The sequence below is a fragment of the Canis lupus genome, chromosome 4, assembly GCF_011100685.1.
Source record: "Canis lupus familiaris isolate Mischka breed German Shepherd chromosome 4, alternate assembly UU_Cfam_GSD_1.0, whole genome shotgun sequence".
In the NCBI taxonomy this organism is placed as follows: Eukaryota; Metazoa; Chordata; class Mammalia; order Carnivora; family Canidae; genus Canis; species Canis lupus.
Genome location: NC_049225.1, coordinates 35,485,866 through 35,503,135, shown reverse-complemented (window position 1 = coordinate 35,503,135; position 17,270 = coordinate 35,485,866). Strand labels below are relative to the sequence as shown.

The following is a 17,270-nucleotide window of genomic DNA, read 5'->3' as shown; positions in this document are numbered from 1 at the left end:
GGGGCCCTGGGGTCTCGGGGGGCAGTGAGGTGTTGGGGGCAGTGAGATGTCGGGGCCCCGGAATGTCGGGGGGCAGTGAGGTGTCGGTGGCCCCAGGGTGTTGGGGAGCAGTGAGGTATCGGCCCCGGGGTCTCGGGGAGCAGTGAGGTGTCAGGGACCCCAGGGTGTCAGGGGGCAGTGAGGTGTCGGGGCCCCAGGATGTCGGGGACAGTGAGGTGTCGGGGCCCCGGGGTCTCGGGGGGCAGTGAGGTGTCGGGGCCCGGGGTCTCGGGGGGCAGTGAGGTGTCGGGCCCCGGGGTCTCGGGGGGCAGTGAGGTGTCGGGCCCCGGGGTCTCGGGGGGCAGTGAGGTGTCGGGGCCCCGGGTCTCGGGGGGCAGTGAGGTGTCGGGGCCCCGGGGTCTCAGGGGGCAGTGAGGTGTCGGGGCCCCGGGGTCTCGGGGAGCAGTGAGGTGTCGGGGCCCCGGGGTCTCGGGAGACAGTGAGGTGTCAGGGTCTCGGGGGGCAGTGAGATGTTGGGGGGCAGTGAGGTGTCAGGGCCCTGGGGTCTCGGTGGTCAGTGAGATGTTGGGGAGCAGTGAGGTGTTAGGGGCCCCGGGGTGTTGGGGGGCAGTGAGGTGTCGGGGGCCCCAGGGTGTCGGGGGCCCCGGGCAGCGTCTGGGCAAGCCATCTCTTAGGACAGGTAGCCCCGCCCCTGACGACCAGCCAAGCTCCGTGGCGCTGGGAGAGATGTATGGGGCGGGGACCTAGTGACCCAGAGGGCGCCGCAGGCTGGCCTCCACCCCGCGGGGACCTGGGGGGCCTGTGTTTCCATTGCCCCAGGAAGGAGTGGCCACAAGCTGGTGGGGCGGCCCTTTATTGAGGCGCGGGAGCCCCTCAGGCCTGCTCATTGCCCCCGCGGGCCCAGGCCCTCCACGGCGTGGGCCACGGCGCCCGTCACGGCCTCGGTCACCGTTGCGGTGACGTCCTTCACTACTTTCTCTCCGGAGTCCTGGGCCTTCTTCAGGGCATCGGCGACGGCTGGCAGAGGGAGGGAGCAAGGCAGTGAGAGGGCAGCAGCCGGGGAAGGGGGGGGCCACAGCTGGAGGTCCCACAGCCCCAGGTCGCGGGGCATCCTCCCGGCGCCGCTCTACTGCCCTTCCTTTATGGCGGAAGCTTGGGAGGGTCCGTACTGGGGGGTTTACCGGGCCCACCTGGGCTGTCACGGGCTGGTCCCCACTCACGGGCCACCCCAACTCTCCCAGCCACTGCCCACTGCGGACACGGGAACGGCGTCCCGGCCCCGACCCCGGCCCTGACCCCGAGCTCTGACCCCGATCTCTGACCCCGACCCCTCACCCCAACCCCTGGCCCCGGACCCTCCATCACTCCAATGTCTGTGGCCACTGGGTGCCTGGCCCGCCTGTCACCTCATGCTTACACAACTGGAGTGTTTCATGGGAGGGACCCAGTGCGCGTGCACGTGTGCTGCCATGGGTGTGTGTCACCTTGTGACCTCCACAGAAAGGATGGGGACTGTATCTGCTCTGGGGGGGCGCCCCTGCTCCGGGGTGGCCGCGGGGTACCGGCTGGCCTCCTTCCCCGCAAAAGGGTTAAGGCGGGGCTCACCTGCTGGCCCAGGCTGCGGGCTGCGCTCCTACCCGCGCTTCCCTCCGGCTCCTCCAGCCGCCCTCCTCCCCCGCCACCCCCCCACCCCCGCACCCCACACCCCTACCTTTCTTACCTTTCTCTCCGGCCTCCTTGGCGTGCTCTAGTACCTCCTTCACCACTCCCTCCACGGCGTGAACTGGAAAGATGAGAAGCCCAGAGTGAGAGCCCGCGGCCCAGGGCATCCCGGGCGCCACCCCGGGCGGGACTCCCCGGTTTACGTCCGCGACCCGGTGGGGCGGGGGCAGCAGCCTGAGAGCCCAGCGGACACCTGGATGCCCGCCCTGCCTGGCAGCGGCTGGAAGCACAAGCAGGCCTTCCTTCCTTCCCCCACGGGGCCTGGGGCCAAGGGCGGCCTGTCCCCAGGTCAGGGCACCTCTGGGGTGCGGGCCCGCCCCCGCCTGACGCCGCAGGAGGGAAACAGACCCCCAAGGGGTGTCTGGAGTTGGGGGGCAGCAGCCAGCCCGGAAGGCTTTGGCGTCAGGAGTCGGGCCGCGGCAGGGGCTGGGGGACGGTGACAAGGGCAGGCCACTGAGGCCAGCAGATGACACAGGGCGGGTGGCGGGCGGCCAGGCACAACCGGGGGGACCTGGACTGGCCTCCCGACACAGTCGCGGTGTCTGTGGACAGACAGGGGCTGCTGAGGACTTTAGAGAAATTGGAAATGGCCTTTGGCCCCAGGGCCGACGTGGAACCCAGTCGCCCGGTTCCGTTTGAAGCTGTAAACCGATGGCCCAGGTGGAAACGGCTCTTCCCTCCTGTCTGGGGCTACTCTGATGCCTGAGGGTCCCAGCCATCGAGGCCCTCCCAGCACCTCCCGGGGCCTCCCCTGTGCTGCCGTCCCTCCTGCCCTCGTCCCAGGCCCCAGGGACGGGTCTGAGCCACAGAGGCCTGTTGGGGCCATGGCCGCTCAGGATCCCGCCCAAGCCACCTCCGCCCCATCCTCGCGGGGCCAGGGCCCCCCAGGGGGTGTGGGATCAGCCTCCAACAGGCCCAGCCCTGGGAGAAGGGCCCAGGGAGAAAGGAGCCTCGGGGTCCTCACCAGCCTCCTCGGTGGCCTTCTCGGTGCGGTGGGCCAGGCCCTCGGCGGCGAGTTTCCCCAGGCCTCCCAGCATGGCGCGGTGACAGGTGGCAACTGAGCAGGGTGCAGGGCCTGGGCCCGCCTGCCTTTATAGGCGCCTGGCCCTGCGCCCGGGGCCGCCAAGTGGGTCAGGGGTGAGTCAGCGCAGGGGTGGGAAAGAGGCCGGGTGGGGCCCCGAGCTCCGACTGCAGCCCTGCCCCTCTGGCCTCGAGACCCCGCACCCCGGGCCGGGACCCGCCAGGGCCCACGGAGTCAGCTCGGGACAAGGCCCTGCCCCACCGCGGCCTGGGTGCCTGGGGAGGCAGGAGGCCGGGCGGGGCTGCGCACCCACTTGGGCCTCGGGCTTCCAGCCCGCCGTCCGGGATGCCCAGGATGGCCTAGTTAGGGGCCTGAGGGCCCTGGGCACCTGGCCACCTGGGGGGCCCTTCGGCCCAGGAGCGAGGGCAGCGGGGCCATCGGGCCCAGGAACTCAGCCTGCAGCGTCTGCAGCTTTCACTGGAAATTTCATGAGTGTGTGTGGGGCTCATCCTGCGGGGTCATCACGGTGCCTGGCCCAAGGCTGAGGAGGACACAGCACTGACCGGAAAGCCAGTGGCCCCTGGCTGGCAGGGAGCGACTCACAGGAGCACCCAGCACCCTGCACAGAGAAAGCCTGGCATGGGACGAGGCTTCTGGGAGGGGCCCTGCGAGGTCAGCGCGCCCCCAGGAGGCCCTAGGGGGGTAGAAGGGGGACCCACCACCACCGGGCAAGGTGTGCCCAGCCCTAGCCAGAATTCCAGAAAGCCACTCTACCGGCCCTGACCTGTCACATGCCTAAGGGCCAGGCTGCGTCCCTCATTACCCGGGATGGACAGACGCCCCAGCCACGTGCCGCACGCCGCACCCATTAGTCACGGGCCCAACCGAAGCCTCAGTTTCCACGTCTATAAAATGGGGACAGCCATGCCCTCGTGGCCGTGGCGCTGGGAGTCGGGGACCGTATGCCAAGCTCCAGAGGACTCTATTCCCCGCCCCTCGTCGCAGCTGTCTAGGGGAGGCCGCGTGGCGGCAAGCCCCGGGGTGACCAGCGCATGGGGCTGGTCGCGGGGGCAGAGGGCTGGGACTGTGGTCCCTATGGATGCCACGAGGCCCAGGGCAGGGAGTGAGGCCTGACTAGTGTCTGCCCACCGGGTGCCACGGGCTGACGGCCCCCACACTCCTGCCTGGTGCCAGGAGGCCCGCGCTGTGGGCAGGGCCCCCTCGGCCTCCCCACAGGAGCTGGGGGCCTTCAGCAGCCTGGAGAGGCCCGGCTGCCCTGGACGGCCCGGGCCCAGATCGCGGTGCCCTGGCCCAGGTCTGCTGCCCTCGGCCTCCGGGCTCCAGCTCCGGCTTTCAGCCTGTGCACGGCGCTCCCACGCAGGGCTGGGCTCCAGCAAGGCCTCAGGCCCAGCGGCACGGCCTGCGAGAGGCTGAAGATGACCCAGCTGGTGCCACCCCGGAAGAGGCCCCAGGGAGCAGCTGGGAACACGGGCACCTGGGCCTGCCTGGCCTGAGTCACAGGTCACATCCAGCCTTTCCCGCGGGACAGTCAGGCCTTCAGAGGAGCCGACTAATCCTCCCAGTGGAATGTGGTCAACAGCTCATTTGGCAAAGGACCCACTGGCTACATCACCCAGTCACGGAGCACCGATGTTTCCAATAACAAGTTGCCAACTTAGCAATTAGCGAATCTGAAAAATAAAAATAAAACATGTTTATTTTAAATGCTCCAGTCCTCGGGGCTGTCTTACGTTTAGAGCAGGACACCTGCTTTTGTGAGCTGAGCTGTGAGTGTCATAAATGTCAAATTTTGGGGACGCCTGGGTGGCTCAGCGGTGGAGCATCTGCCTTGGACTCAGGTTGTGACCCCGGGGTCCTGGGATCGAGACCCGCATGGGGTTTCCCGCAGGGAGCCTGCTTCTCCCCCTGCCTGTGTCTCTGCCTCTCTCTGTGTCTCTTGTGAGTAAATTAAAAAAAAAAAAAAAAGGGTCATCCTGGGCCCGTATGGATGCCGAAGACGGCCGTGGCTCTAGGAGCCCCCCACCCCGGGACAGGAGCAGCAGCCACCGAGCAAGGAGGAGGGTGTGGGAGGAATAAGTACCTGCCCTCCCCTCTGCTCTCCGGAATATTCCCCACTGACTGAACTCAACTGGGGCTGAGGGGGGAGGCCTGCTGAGGCAGTTCCAGGGGCAGGTCCCGGGCGGGGCGGGGAGGAGCAGGTGGGCGCAGGTGGGCGCAGGTGGATTCCCTGTACGCAGCCCGCAGGCTCAGCACGCCAGAGCGCAGGCAGCGGGGCAGCTGCTTAGTTCTGAATAGTCGCCCTTCTCCTTTGGAGACCATAGGGAGGAGAAGGAGGAGGAGGATGGCGAAGGCCGCCAGCCCCACACACATCCAAGCCAGGAGCCAGGACACAAGCAGGGGAGCCCGGCAGGAGCAAGGAGGGAAGGCGAGGAAGTGCGGTGGGGCCCGTGCAGGTGGGGGGACAGGCCTGCAGCTCCGGGACTAGACTAGATGGCCCTCCAGCTAGAAGTCCTTGAACTGAGGACGTGAAGAAAGAAGGAAGGTGAGGCCCAGGAGCTGGGGGGGAGGGGCGGGACTGCGGAGGAGCCCCGCGTTCCCAGAGAAAACATGCCCCTGACAGGGCAGGGGCTGAAGCCCGGAGGCTGGGACTCCTCGAGGCCGGCTTGGCTCTAAGAGGCTGCAGGGGCCAGGGCTGCGCACGTGGGTCCAACTCTGCGGGGAGGAGCGTGGGGGGCCTCGGGCCCTGGCCCCCTCCCAGACAATATCCCACCGGTACTTCGGATGTGGACTTGGGATTCCCAACAGCCTCCCACGTCGGGAAGACAGGGGCTTCCCGATGAACGCCGCGGGTTCTCTCTTCCTCCTCAGTGCCCGCCGGCTGCAGAGGGCTACTGCGTCACCCTGCCCCAGCAGCCGGCCCTCGGGCTCTCTCCGTCTCTATAGTGAATAAATCGTTAAAGAGAGAAAGTGGAAAATAGAAAATCCTGCTCCTTGTCTCTTATGTACTTTGTAATTTAACAGGAATCAGAGCTGAGAAGTCAAGGGGAACTGAAATGTAATGTTTTGTTTTGTTTTTCAAGAAAACTTTATTTATTCCTGAGAGACACAGAAAGAGGCAGAGCCCCAGCCCGAGGGAGAAGCAGACTCCTGGCAGGGAGCCTGATACAGGACTCGATCCCAGGACCCCGGGGTCACGCCCTGGGCCCAAGGCAGCTGCTCAACCAGGCACCCCCCACAACGTAATGTTGTTTGGCTCCATGAGGGACTGGAATCTGTAGAATCAGGAATTATTTGGGGGAATCGCTAATGGAAGGGTTGATCAAGACCCAGCAGGTGCAGTGGCCGCAGCCTTCTCCCCCGCAGCAGTCCTCCGGGGGGAGGGAGCTGCGCGCGCCAAGTCCTGGGGGTTAGGAGCAGGGTCAGGCCCAGGCCCAGGGGGCAGGGAGGCAGGGGGCAGGGGGCAGGGAGCGAGACGAAGCTTCAGGGCTGAACACGGGGGAACCACATCCTCTTGTGGGTGCAAGGATGCGCCCCGGGACTGACTGAAGGAACTGGGGCCCCGGGCCTCCCTTCCTTTCCCTTCCTGCTCTGCGCTCCCAGCACCTTGGCTTGTCCTCAGGCTTGCTCCCTGGTTACAAGTGGCCGCCAAGGTTGCAAGCATCACCTCCAGCCACAGAAATTCTCCTTTTTTTTTGGATGGAAAGCTCTTTCCTGAGGCCCCCTGGTCCCCAGGTGCGCTCCCCGGTCTCCTTGGCCGCAGCTGGGCCCCCCCATCCCTGGGGCAGTTTCCGCGGAGCCCTGGGTCAGGAGGGATCTGGGTCACCAGGGGAGGGACGCCGCCGGAGCGATGCCACCCAGCCCCCCTCGTGGCCCCAGGACCTCTCCCGACCCTGCACCACCGGGGGCGGGCTCCCGCAGGCGCTGGAAGGACCCCAGCCTCGCAGACCCCCCGGCCTCCCCGTGGGCCGCGGGGAGCAGCCTCAGGAGCACACTAGGCGGGGAGCAGGGACCCAGGGGTGGGGCCGGGCTGGCCCTGGGGGAGACCTGGGCAGGCTGCCTCGCCGATGGGGACCCGCCACCGCCTGGGGTCCCGGGAGCAGGGACGGGGGCCGGTAGAGCAGGGCTGCGCCCGAGGGCGGCCACCGGGCAGCCCCGAGCCAGGGAGGCGGGCGTCCCGGGCCGGCGTCGCCTGCGTGGGCAGGTGCTGCGGGGGAACCAACCTGCGGGCCCGAGGCCCCAGGGCGCTGCGGGACCCACGGAGGGCCTGGCGGCGCCAGGCAGGGGCGCTGGGCCAGGGTCGCGCCCCGCGGACCCCTCCTGCCGTCGGGACCGCGGCCCCTCCCCGGGGCGTGTGGTGGGCGGGGCTACGGGTTGTGGGCGGGGCCCGGCCCGGGGCCTGTGGTGGGCGGGTTTGTGGGCGGGGCCCCAGCGGGCTCCCGGGGCGTGTCGTGGGCGGGGCTACGGGTTGTGGGCGGGGCCCCGGCCCGAGGCCTGTGGAGGGCGGGTTTGTGGGCGGGGCTCCAGCGGGCTCCCGGGGCGTGTGGTGGGCGGGGCTACGGGTTGTGGGCGGGGCCCGGCCCCGGGGCCTGTGGTGGGCGGGTTTGTGGGCGGGGCTCCAGCGGTCTGTGGGGCGGGCGGCGGGCGGGGCCCCGGCCCCGGGGCCTGTGGTGGGCGGGGCTCCAGCGGGCTCCCGGGGCGTGTCGTGGGCGGGGCTACGGGTTGTGGGCGGGGCCCGGCCCCGGGGCCTGTGGTGGGCGGGTTTGTGGGCGGGGCTCCAGCGGTCTGTGGGGCGGGCGGCGGGCGGGGCCCCGGCCCCGGGGCCTGTGGTGGGCGGGGCTCCAGCGGGCTCCCGGGGCGTGTCGTGGGCGGGGCTACGGGTTGTGGGCGGGGCCCCGGCCCGAGCCCTGTGGTGGGCGGGTTTGTGGGCGGGGCTCCAGCGGGCTCCCGGGGCGTGTCGTGGGCGGGGCTACGGGGTTGTGGGCGGGGCTCCATTGGTCTGTAGGGCGGGCGGCGGGCGGGGCCCCAGCCCCGGGGCCTGTGGTGGGCGGGGCTCCAGCGGGCTCCCGGGGCGTGTCGTGGGCGGGGCTACGGGGTTGTGGGCGGGGCCCCGACCCCGGGCGTACGGTGGGCGGGGCTCCCCGGGGCGTGTCGTGGGCGGGGCTACAGCGGGCTCCCGGGGCGTGTCGTGGGCGGGGCTCCCTCAGCCTGTTTCCCCCCCCCCCAATGGGGCGCGGCTGCTCGGGCGCGCTCAGCCTCCCGGCCTGGCGGTGACTCACCGCCGGGTGGGGTCGGTGTGTAAACACCCCGCGGGGGGAGTGGGGGTGCTGAAGTCCTGCTCCTGCGACTCCGCGTCGTCCCCAGGGCCCCGCGACCCGAGGTCCTGCCAGCCTGTGCTCCCAGCCTCCAGGCCCAGGTCCAGGGAGCAGTTCCCGAAGCCCCTGCCCTTGCAGCCCCTCGCCCCCCTCCCCCCTGAGCTGAGCCCTTCGAGCCCGAGGGGCCCTGGTGTCCCCTCCTAGGAGGGTGGGGTTCCCGGAGTGGGGGGAGCCGTTGGGGAATGGGGGACAGGGTGGCCCCAGATGGCAGCGGGAGGCACGCGTACCTCTGTATTTGCAGTTGAGACCTTGGGCAAAGACCCTTGGACACTGTCGGCCTGAGTTCTGGCTGTCCGGGCGGGGTTTCTGGATACGGGGGCTCAGCTCTAGGCACAGAGGGCTGGGCCCAGCTTGTGGAGAGGCATGAAGCGGACACGAGGTAGGAACCAGGGCTTTAATAGGGCAGCAGGCCAAAGGCTCGCCGCAGCTCAGGGCCTGGAGGCCAGTCATCCATGTCTCCCTCTGGCATTACTTGAAGCCTAATTTTTTCCCAAAACCTGAGAAAGTCTCAGAGGCCTGGTTAGCAGTCTTGTCGATGGTTTCCTGGGTGGACTTGGCCACCTGGTCCATGGCTGGGGAAGGAAAGGAGAAAGCAGATGAGAGCCAGGCCCCGGGAACCAGAGCCCTGGAGGGTTGGGCTGGCTTGGGTCACCATCCCCAGGAAGCAGTGTGGGCAGAGGGCCTTCAGGGCAGAGGGGTGTCCGGGCGAGGGCTGCACAGGGTGGGGATTGTGCTGGGGCGCCCACCCTCCTGCCCACCAGCCCGCCAGACCTTTCTGTCCTGCTTCTGTGGCCTGATCCACCACTTGCTGGGCCGACGCTCCTGCCGCAGTCACTGGAACAGAGAGATGAGGCCTTTAGACCCTGTCGCCACAATGCTGACCACAGGGCCCCACCCCTGCTCCCCCACATCTGTTCTTTCTCTAGAGTAGCCTGTCCTACAGGCCCAAGGGTCCGATGCCATCGAAGTAAAGTCCTTTGACTAAGGCTATCCAGCCCGTGAGGCACAGGCACCCTTTCCATTGCCTCTGGGGTGTTGGTGGTTATTTATAACTCTGGGCTCCTCCCCTCTGCCCTGCTTCTCTTCCCAAATCCAGGATTGCAGAGAAAAGTATCCCAAGGGAGGCTGGAGCTGGAATCTGGGCTGGCGCTGCTCCTGGGCATGGCACAGGAAGGACCCTGTCCCCTTTTCCACAGTTTCTCCCCAGAAGCCTAATGCAGATGCCTCAGTTGCCACCTTTCGTGCTTGGGGACTCGACTTCTGCGAGGCCCTCTCCCCCTGTCTCCGTGCCTTGCCCCAGAGGGCACACAAGCAATGATGCTAGTGCCTCGGTGGGCAGGCAACTGGAGGCATTAGGAGATGAAATCCGGAGAAGAGGTGACGCTTCCAAGGTCAGGCCATATCCTCTGGACCCGAGTTCCTGCCTGTGGTGAACAGGGTTTCCAGGGGCTCAAGTGGGTCCCACCTGCTGGGTGAGCAGACAAGTGGCTCAGGCCTCCAGAGCTCTGACTCATCCTTTTTGCTGAACAGGAAAGAACCTGCTTTACTCAGACTCTGGGCCGGGGGGTGGGGGGTGGGGGCGCGTCAGGCAGGCCCTGGGTCTGGCTCCCAAAGCCTCCCCACCTGGCCTATGTGACAGAACCAGTCTGGGCCACAGATGGGGAAGGTGAGGCCGGGAAGGAAGGGCCTTGTACACTGGCTTCCTGGTAGCACTTTGGTTCCAGGGGAGCGACTGTGGGGTTCCCTCAGTGCTGAGGGGGCCCCTCAGCAACTGGGGCCCTGGTGAAGGAGGGAGTTAGTTTGGGTGTCATCTGTTGACTGGGACATGGGCCGGACACACTGGGAACTGGTGTCCAGAGGGAGGCTGACCTGGGACTGGAGGAGCAGCTGGGGGGGGGGGGGGGCGGGCTCCTCACCTTCCCTACCCCCAGCCCGCCGCCCCCCCCAGCCCCCCTGCAGCCACGGAACCTCAGGCCTGAGGAGGAAAGAGCTGGAGGTGGAGAAACAAGGCTGGGGACCTGCCCTCTGGGGCGAGGGGAGGAAGGCCCTCGGGGTGAGGACATGGAAGGAAACGGGTGGGGGACAGGACAAGGCCGGGGTTGGGCCGCTGCCACCACTCCATCGGGTCCAGTGCGCCTCGCAGAGTCGGGGGCAGAGATGGTTCTGGGGTGCCAGGCGCTCCCCCCGGGCCTTCGCCCTCCCCTAGGAACCGGGGGCGCTCCGGATGGGGTGGGCCGGTGCCCCGTGCAGCCTCCGCCCCGGCTCCCAGCGATGCCCGTCCGCGGAACTCCTGGGGTACCCTGTTTCCCCACGGAAGGCACCCTGTCCAGCCCGGGCCCCTGGGCAGGGCCCCCCCCAACCGCCTTGGGCCCGCAGCCGGGCGTCCTCACCCGCCTCCTGGGCCGCCCCCTGCACGTGCTGCTTCAGGTCCTGCAGGCCCTTGCCGGCCATGGCCAGGGCTCCGCTCCGGGAGGGCGCTGGGTGCTGGAGCCGGTCGCCCTGGGCCCCGCGCAGCGCAGCTTTATAAGGTGCCCGAGGGCCCGCCCCGCGCGGTGGGGGGGAGTGGGGGGGCAGGGGGGAGCGGGGGTACGGGGCGGTTCCCAGCAGACCCGCCCCGGAGGACTGGGCCGCGCTCCAGCCCCCCCTCAACCCTCCCCTCCCTGCGCATCCGGCCCGGGCGGCGGCCCCACCGGGTCTGGAGGGGCCGAGGGGTGCAGGGGTGGGGCGGGGGTGCAGAGAGGGGCTGGAGTAGCGGGGCGCCCGCGGCCTGACCCCCAGGATGCGGTGGCCGCAGCCTCGAGGCTGGGATCCCGCAGGAGCGGCTGCTGAGCGCGGCCCCGGCTCCAGGCAACCTCGGGAAGTGGGCGGTGCTGGTGTGTAGGGAGAAACTGAGGCACGGGGGCGAGCGCGGCCCCACCCAACGTCCCAAGGCGGGGCCTGGAATCCGGTCGCTGGGTGTGGACCCAAAGCCCGGCAGCGGCCCAGCGGCGATGCGCACTGCCCGCGGGGACCCCGCAGCGCCGCCCGCAGACCCACCCCCCACCCGGCCCGCCCGCAGACCTCCCCCCGCAGACACCCCCGCAGACCCGCCGCAGCAGGCAGGGCGGGGAGGGGGCAGGTCCCGGCGGCGCCCGGAGCCCTGGCCGGGGTCTCCATCGCGGGTCCCCAGGGGCCTGCGAGCTGGGCGGGACGAGCCTCGGGTACCTGAGGTCCCCTCCCCCGGGCGCGCTGCAGAAGCGGTGACCACCTGTGCGGAAGCCGCAGAGCCCTGCGGAGCTCGCTCCCCGACGCTCCCCACCCCCCCCACCCCCCCCCCCCGTCTGCAGGCCCCGCCTACGGTCCGCTCCCGCGGGCTCTAACGCGGGGGAGGAGGGGGCGGGAATAGGGCCGGCCCAGCGGCTCAGGCGGTAGGCACCGTAGTCACACTACTTGGGTTCACATACCCCCCACGGCAAGTCCCTCTCTCCCAGCCTCAGTGTACCCCATCCTTGATGGGCAGACAGAGGAGACAGTCTCCCCAAAGTGCTACTGGGAGGGTTAAAGGGGCTGGAGGATGCCCCACACTCGGCGGTGGGGGGCGGGGTCCTTCCACTGGGCCATTCACCCCGGGCTCCTCATGTAAGAAGAGGGGTACGGGGGGACCAGGTGTTCCTCAAGGAAAGTCGGGCACAGCCACAGGAGCCCACAGCACATAGTAGGGGTCCTTTTTTTTTTTTTTTTCTTAACATAGGCTCCATGCCTATGGTGGAAGCCAACCCATGGCTCAACCACTGAGGCACCCAGGCCCCACACCCACGGGGTTTTAAAGGCTAAGAGCACTGCAGGTGCCATGGGGTGGGTTACAGGCTTCCAGGACGGGGCACACATAGATGGTTGGCATTTGAGCCCAGGAACGGGCCCTGAGTAGGTGTGCAGGGGAGGAGTTAAGCACCAGGCACCCTTCTAGGTTCCTTCAGCAGAAGCAGATGGCCCTGGGAGCCTAGTGGTGCACTGTCCACAGGGGCTGGGTCTAGGTGTCCCCCCCCCCCCGCCCCCCCCCCGCCAGTCACCTTCTTGGTCTTGCCCCTCCTCTCTTCTTCTTACAGTCTTACAGTTCAAAGAACTCTCAGGCACACCCAGGCCCCAGGTGGACGCTCCCAGGCATGCACGGGCCTGCTTGTGTGCTCACCTAGGAGCAGTACCCACCCCGACTGCCCTGAAGCTCTTCCAGACCCTTCACTCCTCCCACGGTGGGATTTGGGGGCCTGGGGGGACAGCAGCCCTCTGCTCCTTTCTGCCTCCTCAGCCGCGGATGCCCGTGGCCAGCAGGCTGGGAGACAACCCTGCTCAGCTGTGCTTGCCTGGCTTCCAGTCACCAGGGCTGGCCTTGACCCCTGCTTGCCACCACTGAGGCAGGATGTCAAAGGGGTGGTCTCCCTAGTGGCTGAATGCAGGCGTGGACTCAGCTCTGGCTGGAGGCTTGGGGCAAGTCGCCTAGATGAGCCCAGAGCGACTGGGTGCCAAAGGGGAAGGAGCCCCTCGGCTGCCTCTGAACAGGACCCCGGGCACAATGCCCATAGCACTTCATATAGGGCACCTGCCAGCCTGGTCCCCAGGTTGTTTTGAAACCCTGGCAGGGGTGGCATCTGCCATAAGCACGCCAGTCCACACCGTCAGGGTGGCTGTAGCAGAGCATGGGAGTTAACTGGGCGGCTCTGGAAGCAGGCAACCTTGGCGTCTGCCCAGGCCCAGGCTGCCTTGCTCTGTGGTCTCAAACAAGTTATTTAACCTCTCTGTTCCTCTGTTCCTCAGTTCATTCTTGGGGAAATTGGGGTCATACCAACAGTTTGTCCTGAGGATTAAATTAGGTGAAGTGCTCAGACCTGGGAGGGGCTCATTTTTACTACTTTCAAGGTGGAGGCTTGTGTTCCTGCATCTCAGAGGTCCTCTCTTCTAATGATCCTGGACACGACTTCTGGTGACGGACGAGGAAGCCCAGCCCAGGCTGGCTGGGGCCCGGCAGGAGGAGCCATGGGGTCAGGCGTGTGCCAGGAGCGCTCAGAGGCCTTGCCACGGGCCTAGCTGCGCGGCTCTGGTTACCGTGGGCTCGGGGCACAGCGCCGGGCTGTCTGCGGGAGCCACAGGGGGCCACTCCCTCCACGTAAAAACACAACTGTGTGGGCTCCCCGTTGCCTCTAGGGTGCCTATTCTCAGGAGGTTCCCGAAATGCCCAGGGTCTGCCCGCGGGGCACCTGGCCCCAGGCCTGCTTCCCAGAGCCCCGGCAGGCTGCCCAGCTCCCGATCCGGGTGCGGCCGCACCGAGGGGGCCCAGGCCCGGGAGGCCGGCGCAGAGGGCTTGAGTTCTAGTTGGAATTTATTTGAATTCACAGCAGCATCTGTGGGGTCATAGGGGCCGGGGGTCGGAGGCCTCGAGGGAGGGAGGGGGCGGAGGGGAAGGTGTCAGAGGCAGCTTGGGCGGACAGGCCTGTGGGGCGCTGGGTGTGGGCGCAGGGACACGGGCACCCAGGTCTCGCTCCAGGGCTGGGCGCTCTGAGGGAGGGTGGCCCGAGGCGGAGGGCTGCTCCCTGGGGCCTCCGCGGCTGACTTGCGTGCCTTAGTCTCCTCCACTCTTGGCCTGGGGGGAGACAGTGACCCTCACACACAGCCCGACGTGGCCACCCCGCGTGGACGGGGCCGGGGGTCATTCCTGGGGGGACCTCATGCGGCTGCCCCGAGCGCTCTGGGGCCCGGCGGGGAAGCAGGCCCAGGGCCCTCTGGGAGCCCAGCACTTGCCTCCTCAGCCACTTCCTCTTGCACTCTGGCTGCCTTGTCCTCCTGGGGGGCCGCAGGTTGTTCTAGGTCCTCCTGCGGGGGGCAAAGGGGAGCATGTGGGCTGTGTGGAGGCCGGCCACAACCAGGGCTCGAACGCCGTGGCTGGTAGAGGGCGGGAGGTGACGGAGTATGAGGCCCATCTGACCCCGGGAGCGACAGCGCCTCCTGGGGGGCCACCGCAGGGGCGCCAAGTGCCCTGCAGCCCAGCTTCGCTCCCCGCAGGCTCCTGGGCAGCGCACGGTCCTGTGGAGTGGGTGCGGTGGGGTGGGGTGCGGTGCAGTGGGGTGCGGTGGGTGGGCATAGCCCTGAAACCCTAGCTCAGCCTGCCTGGCCTCACCCTCAGCATCGCTGAGTCACAGGATCGTACACCCTTGTCCGACTGCCCCCTAAGTGACCCTCGGAGGAGGGGTATGTCATCTCCGTTCATGGGGCCAGGGAGGCTGAGCACCTGGATCAAGGCCTTGGAGCCCAGACGATGGGGCCTGCAGGGATCAGGTTTGGCTTGCTCCAGGCGCATCCCTAGCCCGACAGCACCCTTCTCTCTCCCTGCCTCCTAGATGGGCTCTGGGCTCAGCGGGGCCGCGGGGGGCCAGCAGGGGTTACCCAGTCCTCCCACTGCCTGCGTCCTGCTCCCTTGCCCCAGCCGCATACTCACCTAAGGTGGGCTGCCCCGGGGGGCGGTGGGGCACAGCTGCACGTAGCGCCAGCCGGGGTAATCAGCCTGGATCCCAGTCTTAGCCCCCGAGGGGCTTTAAAGGACACCAGACTGTGCCAGCCGTGGGGCAGGCCTTTGGGCAAAGGGTGGCGGCCACCTGCCTTGTCCCGCTGCCCTGTGGCACCTGAGGCCGGCCGATGGAGAGCTGTCAGGTGGTGCTGCACCCCCGAGGCTCACTGGGTGGGCATCCGACTGGTTTTTAGGTGTCACCAGGGAATGTCTCCCTCGGGGCGCCCCCCAGTACTCACCAGCCCTCGTTCCAGGCCCTCGCCACACCCCAGGGCCTCCCTAGCTGGGGGTTGGGGGTCGGACAGGCCTGGGTCCCGGAGTACCTTCGGGTGGTGCCCAGAGGCACAGATGATGGTCCGATAGTCACCAGCCTGCTGGGTGCTCAGGGCCATCCAGGAGGAAGTTTCCTGGGGCGCCCCCCTGCCTGGAGCTCCCACCCCCCATGTAGGCACAGGGTCACCGGGGCCACGGGGGTCACCAGGGTGCGAGGGGCGGGCCGCTCAGAGGACATGGGGCCCTGGGCTGGTCCTGAGGGTGGGCGCCCAGGGCCCCGCACTCCCCCGAAGCCGGGGTCCCCAATGCTCGGTCACCGGAGCTCCCCGCCCCGCAGCCAGGCCCTCGCCGCCCCACCTCACAGCCACGCCCTGTCCCCGGGGATTTTTTTGGATTAAACGAGTTAATAAGTGTGAAGTGCTCCAAGCTGAGCCTGCTTGGCCAGCTGGCCACCCACCCCAGGCTGCCCTGCACCGCCCCCGCAGTGCCTCGGCACCTGCACCCGCACCTGCACTTGCACCCGCACCCGTGGGCAAGGAGGTGCAGGGCGGGGTCCCGAGGGGGCGCTCCCCCCCTACCCCCTGCAGCCCGGTGGCCGGGGAAGTGCCACCCAGGAGGCTGGGGGACCCTGCTCGCCCTGGTGAGCTGCGCCCCATCACCCCATCGCAGAGGCCAGGAGCACGTGGGAGGAGCCTCACTTTGCAGCAGCCACACCCAGGGGCCTGAAGGTCCCGCGGTGCCCCCACCCGCGCTTCCCTGGAGGTGGGGGGGGGCTGTGGGGCTGCTCCTGAGCCTCCCGGGAGGGGCCAGCTGGGGCGGGGACCCACCTTTCGCACCACGCCGGAGGTGATGGCGATGTTCTCCGCTTCCTCCACTGTCTTGACTGCCACCGTGTTGATGCTGGTGACCACGGCCTCACTCACAGCGTTGGCCTGCTCCTTGGTCTTCTCGGCCACTGCAAGGGGACGTGGCTGTGGCTGGGCCCTGTCCTCCTGCGCCCCGCCCTTCCCCCAGCTGGGGCCTGGCCGGCCAAGTGCTCAGAACTGGAGGCCCTGGGCCACCCCCGTGACCCCAGAGAAGCCCTGGGGCAGCAGGAGGCCCTGCAGGGCTCTGGGTCCCAGCTGCGGGTAAGGACCCTGGGCTGGGGGCTTCAGGACCAGCCGGGGCCCCTGGAGGTCCTGGCCCTGCGGCCCCTGTCCCAGGCTCCTCACCTGAGGTTACGCTCTGCACCACATTCTCCTTGGTCTTGGCTCCTGGGGAGGAAACGGGGGCGTCAGGGCAAACAGAACAGCTGGGCAAGCTGTGGGGTCAGCGGCAGTCCCTTCAAAGGCTGCTTCCTGCCGCATCTGGAGGAAGGGGATGGATGGGAAGTGGCCGCCGGGCAGGGGCGACGGGCAGGGGGCTGCCAGAGGCCAAGCTTGCCAGGAAGTGGCGCAGGACAGAGCTGAGTCACCAGCTTCCGAGTGGGTGGGTGGCTGCCCAGGACCCCGGGGCTCGGGCTCCTCCCCCTGCCCCCCCACAGGGTGGGTCCCTGGGTGCTGAGCACCTGCCGGCTCGGCCCACAGAGGCTTCTCATGGAGCCTGAAGGGGGTGCTGGGGCAGGGACCTGGGTTGCATCCGTGCCCCCTTGCACGTGTGTGTGCACAGACAGGCGTGTCTGCGGGCTGCCTGCCCTCTCGCTGTCCTGCCCCAGGGACCCTGGGGGGCAGAGGGGCAGAGCAGAGACGGGGGACACTAGGGCTGGGGTACAGGGGACGGGGGCTCCAGGGCCTGGCACCCTGCTCCAACAGCCGGGTCCCCCCCATGCCTCCCTGGGGCTGGGGGCTCAGGCTGAGCCCCAGGGCTGCCCTGCCACGCCCTGCCTCTGCCGCACTCACCCACATACAGGACCCCCTCCTTGGTCTTCTCAGCCGCCTCCGTCACCCCCTGCTTGGTCTTCTCCACAGCGCCCACCACGCCCTCCTTGGCTATGGAGAAGCCTTTCTTGAAGACGTCCATGGTGTGGGCAGGGCAGGAGGCTGAGTGTCGCGGGGAGCGGTGGCCGGAGCTGGTGCCAGCACTGCTGCAGCCGCCTCCCCGCCACCGCCTCTTATTGACGCCCGTGAAATATTGATGATGCGGCGGCGGCGGCGGGGCTGCTGGGAGCAGGGGGGGAGGGGGCGGGGGGGCTGGGCGGCTCGTCCCTCACCGGCCCTTATGCATCCCCCACCCACCCCCCTGCCTGGAGCTGGCAGGCCCGGGGCCAGTGTCTGCCCCCCAGGGACAGAGGTGCTCAGAGGGGAGGTGGCTTTGCTACCAGCGTCCCAGGTAGGGCGGGGGTCAGGGT

The 17,270-nt window shown here is 68.4% G+C and overlaps 3 protein-coding genes across 6 annotated transcripts; all 3 read right to left on the bottom strand.

The window, feature by feature from the left end:
• Positions 1-837: 837 nt before the first annotated feature.
• FAM25A (family with sequence similarity 25 member A) lies at positions 838-8,526 on the bottom strand. Of its 2 annotated transcripts, none has more exons than XM_038534532.1 (5): positions 8,364-8,526; positions 4,239-4,434; positions 2,687-3,362; positions 1,721-1,783; positions 838-1,017 (listed from the first exon to the last, which is right to left on the bottom strand). In XM_038534532.1, exons 3-5 carry the CDS (start codon positions 2,757-2,759, stop codon positions 884-886), a joined length of 270 nt encoding a protein of 89 aa, XP_038390460.1. In that variant the 5' UTR covers positions 2,760-3,362; positions 4,239-4,434; positions 8,364-8,526; the 3' UTR covers positions 838-883. The 2 variants fall into 2 exon arrangements, with proteins under 2 accessions (XP_038390460.1, XP_038390461.1); XM_038534533.1 differs by lacking the exon at positions 8,364-8,526 and adding an exon at positions 6,985-7,071.
• ADIRF (adipogenesis regulatory factor) lies at positions 8,517-10,682 on the bottom strand. Its single transcript, XM_038534534.1, has 3 exons — positions 10,527-10,682; positions 8,908-8,970; positions 8,517-8,708 (listed from the first exon to the last, which is right to left on the bottom strand). Exons 1-3 carry the CDS (start codon positions 10,585-10,587, stop codon positions 8,605-8,607), a joined length of 228 nt encoding a protein of 75 aa, XP_038390462.1. The 5' UTR covers positions 10,588-10,682; the 3' UTR covers positions 8,517-8,604.
• Positions 10,683-13,471: 2,789 nt separating this feature from the next.
• SNCG (synuclein gamma) lies at positions 13,472-17,097 on the bottom strand. Of its 3 annotated transcripts, XR_005358087.1 has the most exons (6): positions 16,822-17,097; positions 16,156-16,197; positions 15,772-15,899; positions 14,911-15,095; positions 14,603-14,786; positions 13,907-13,980 (listed from the first exon to the last, which is right to left on the bottom strand). XR_005358087.1 is itself a non-coding variant. In XM_038534531.1 (5 exons), the coding sequence occupies exons 1-5, from the start codon at positions 16,940-16,942 to the stop codon at positions 13,730-13,732; spliced, it is 384 nt and encodes a 127-aa protein (XP_038390459.1). In that variant the 5' UTR covers positions 16,943-17,084; the 3' UTR covers positions 13,472-13,729. The 3 variants fall into 3 exon arrangements, 1 of the variants encoding a protein (XP_038390459.1); XM_038534531.1 differs by lacking the exons at positions 14,603-14,786; positions 14,911-15,095 and adding an exon at positions 13,472-13,750 and having other exon boundaries at positions 13,909-13,980; positions 16,822-17,084; XR_005358086.1 differs by having other exon boundaries at positions 14,603-15,095.
• Positions 17,098-17,270: the final 173 nt, after the last annotated feature.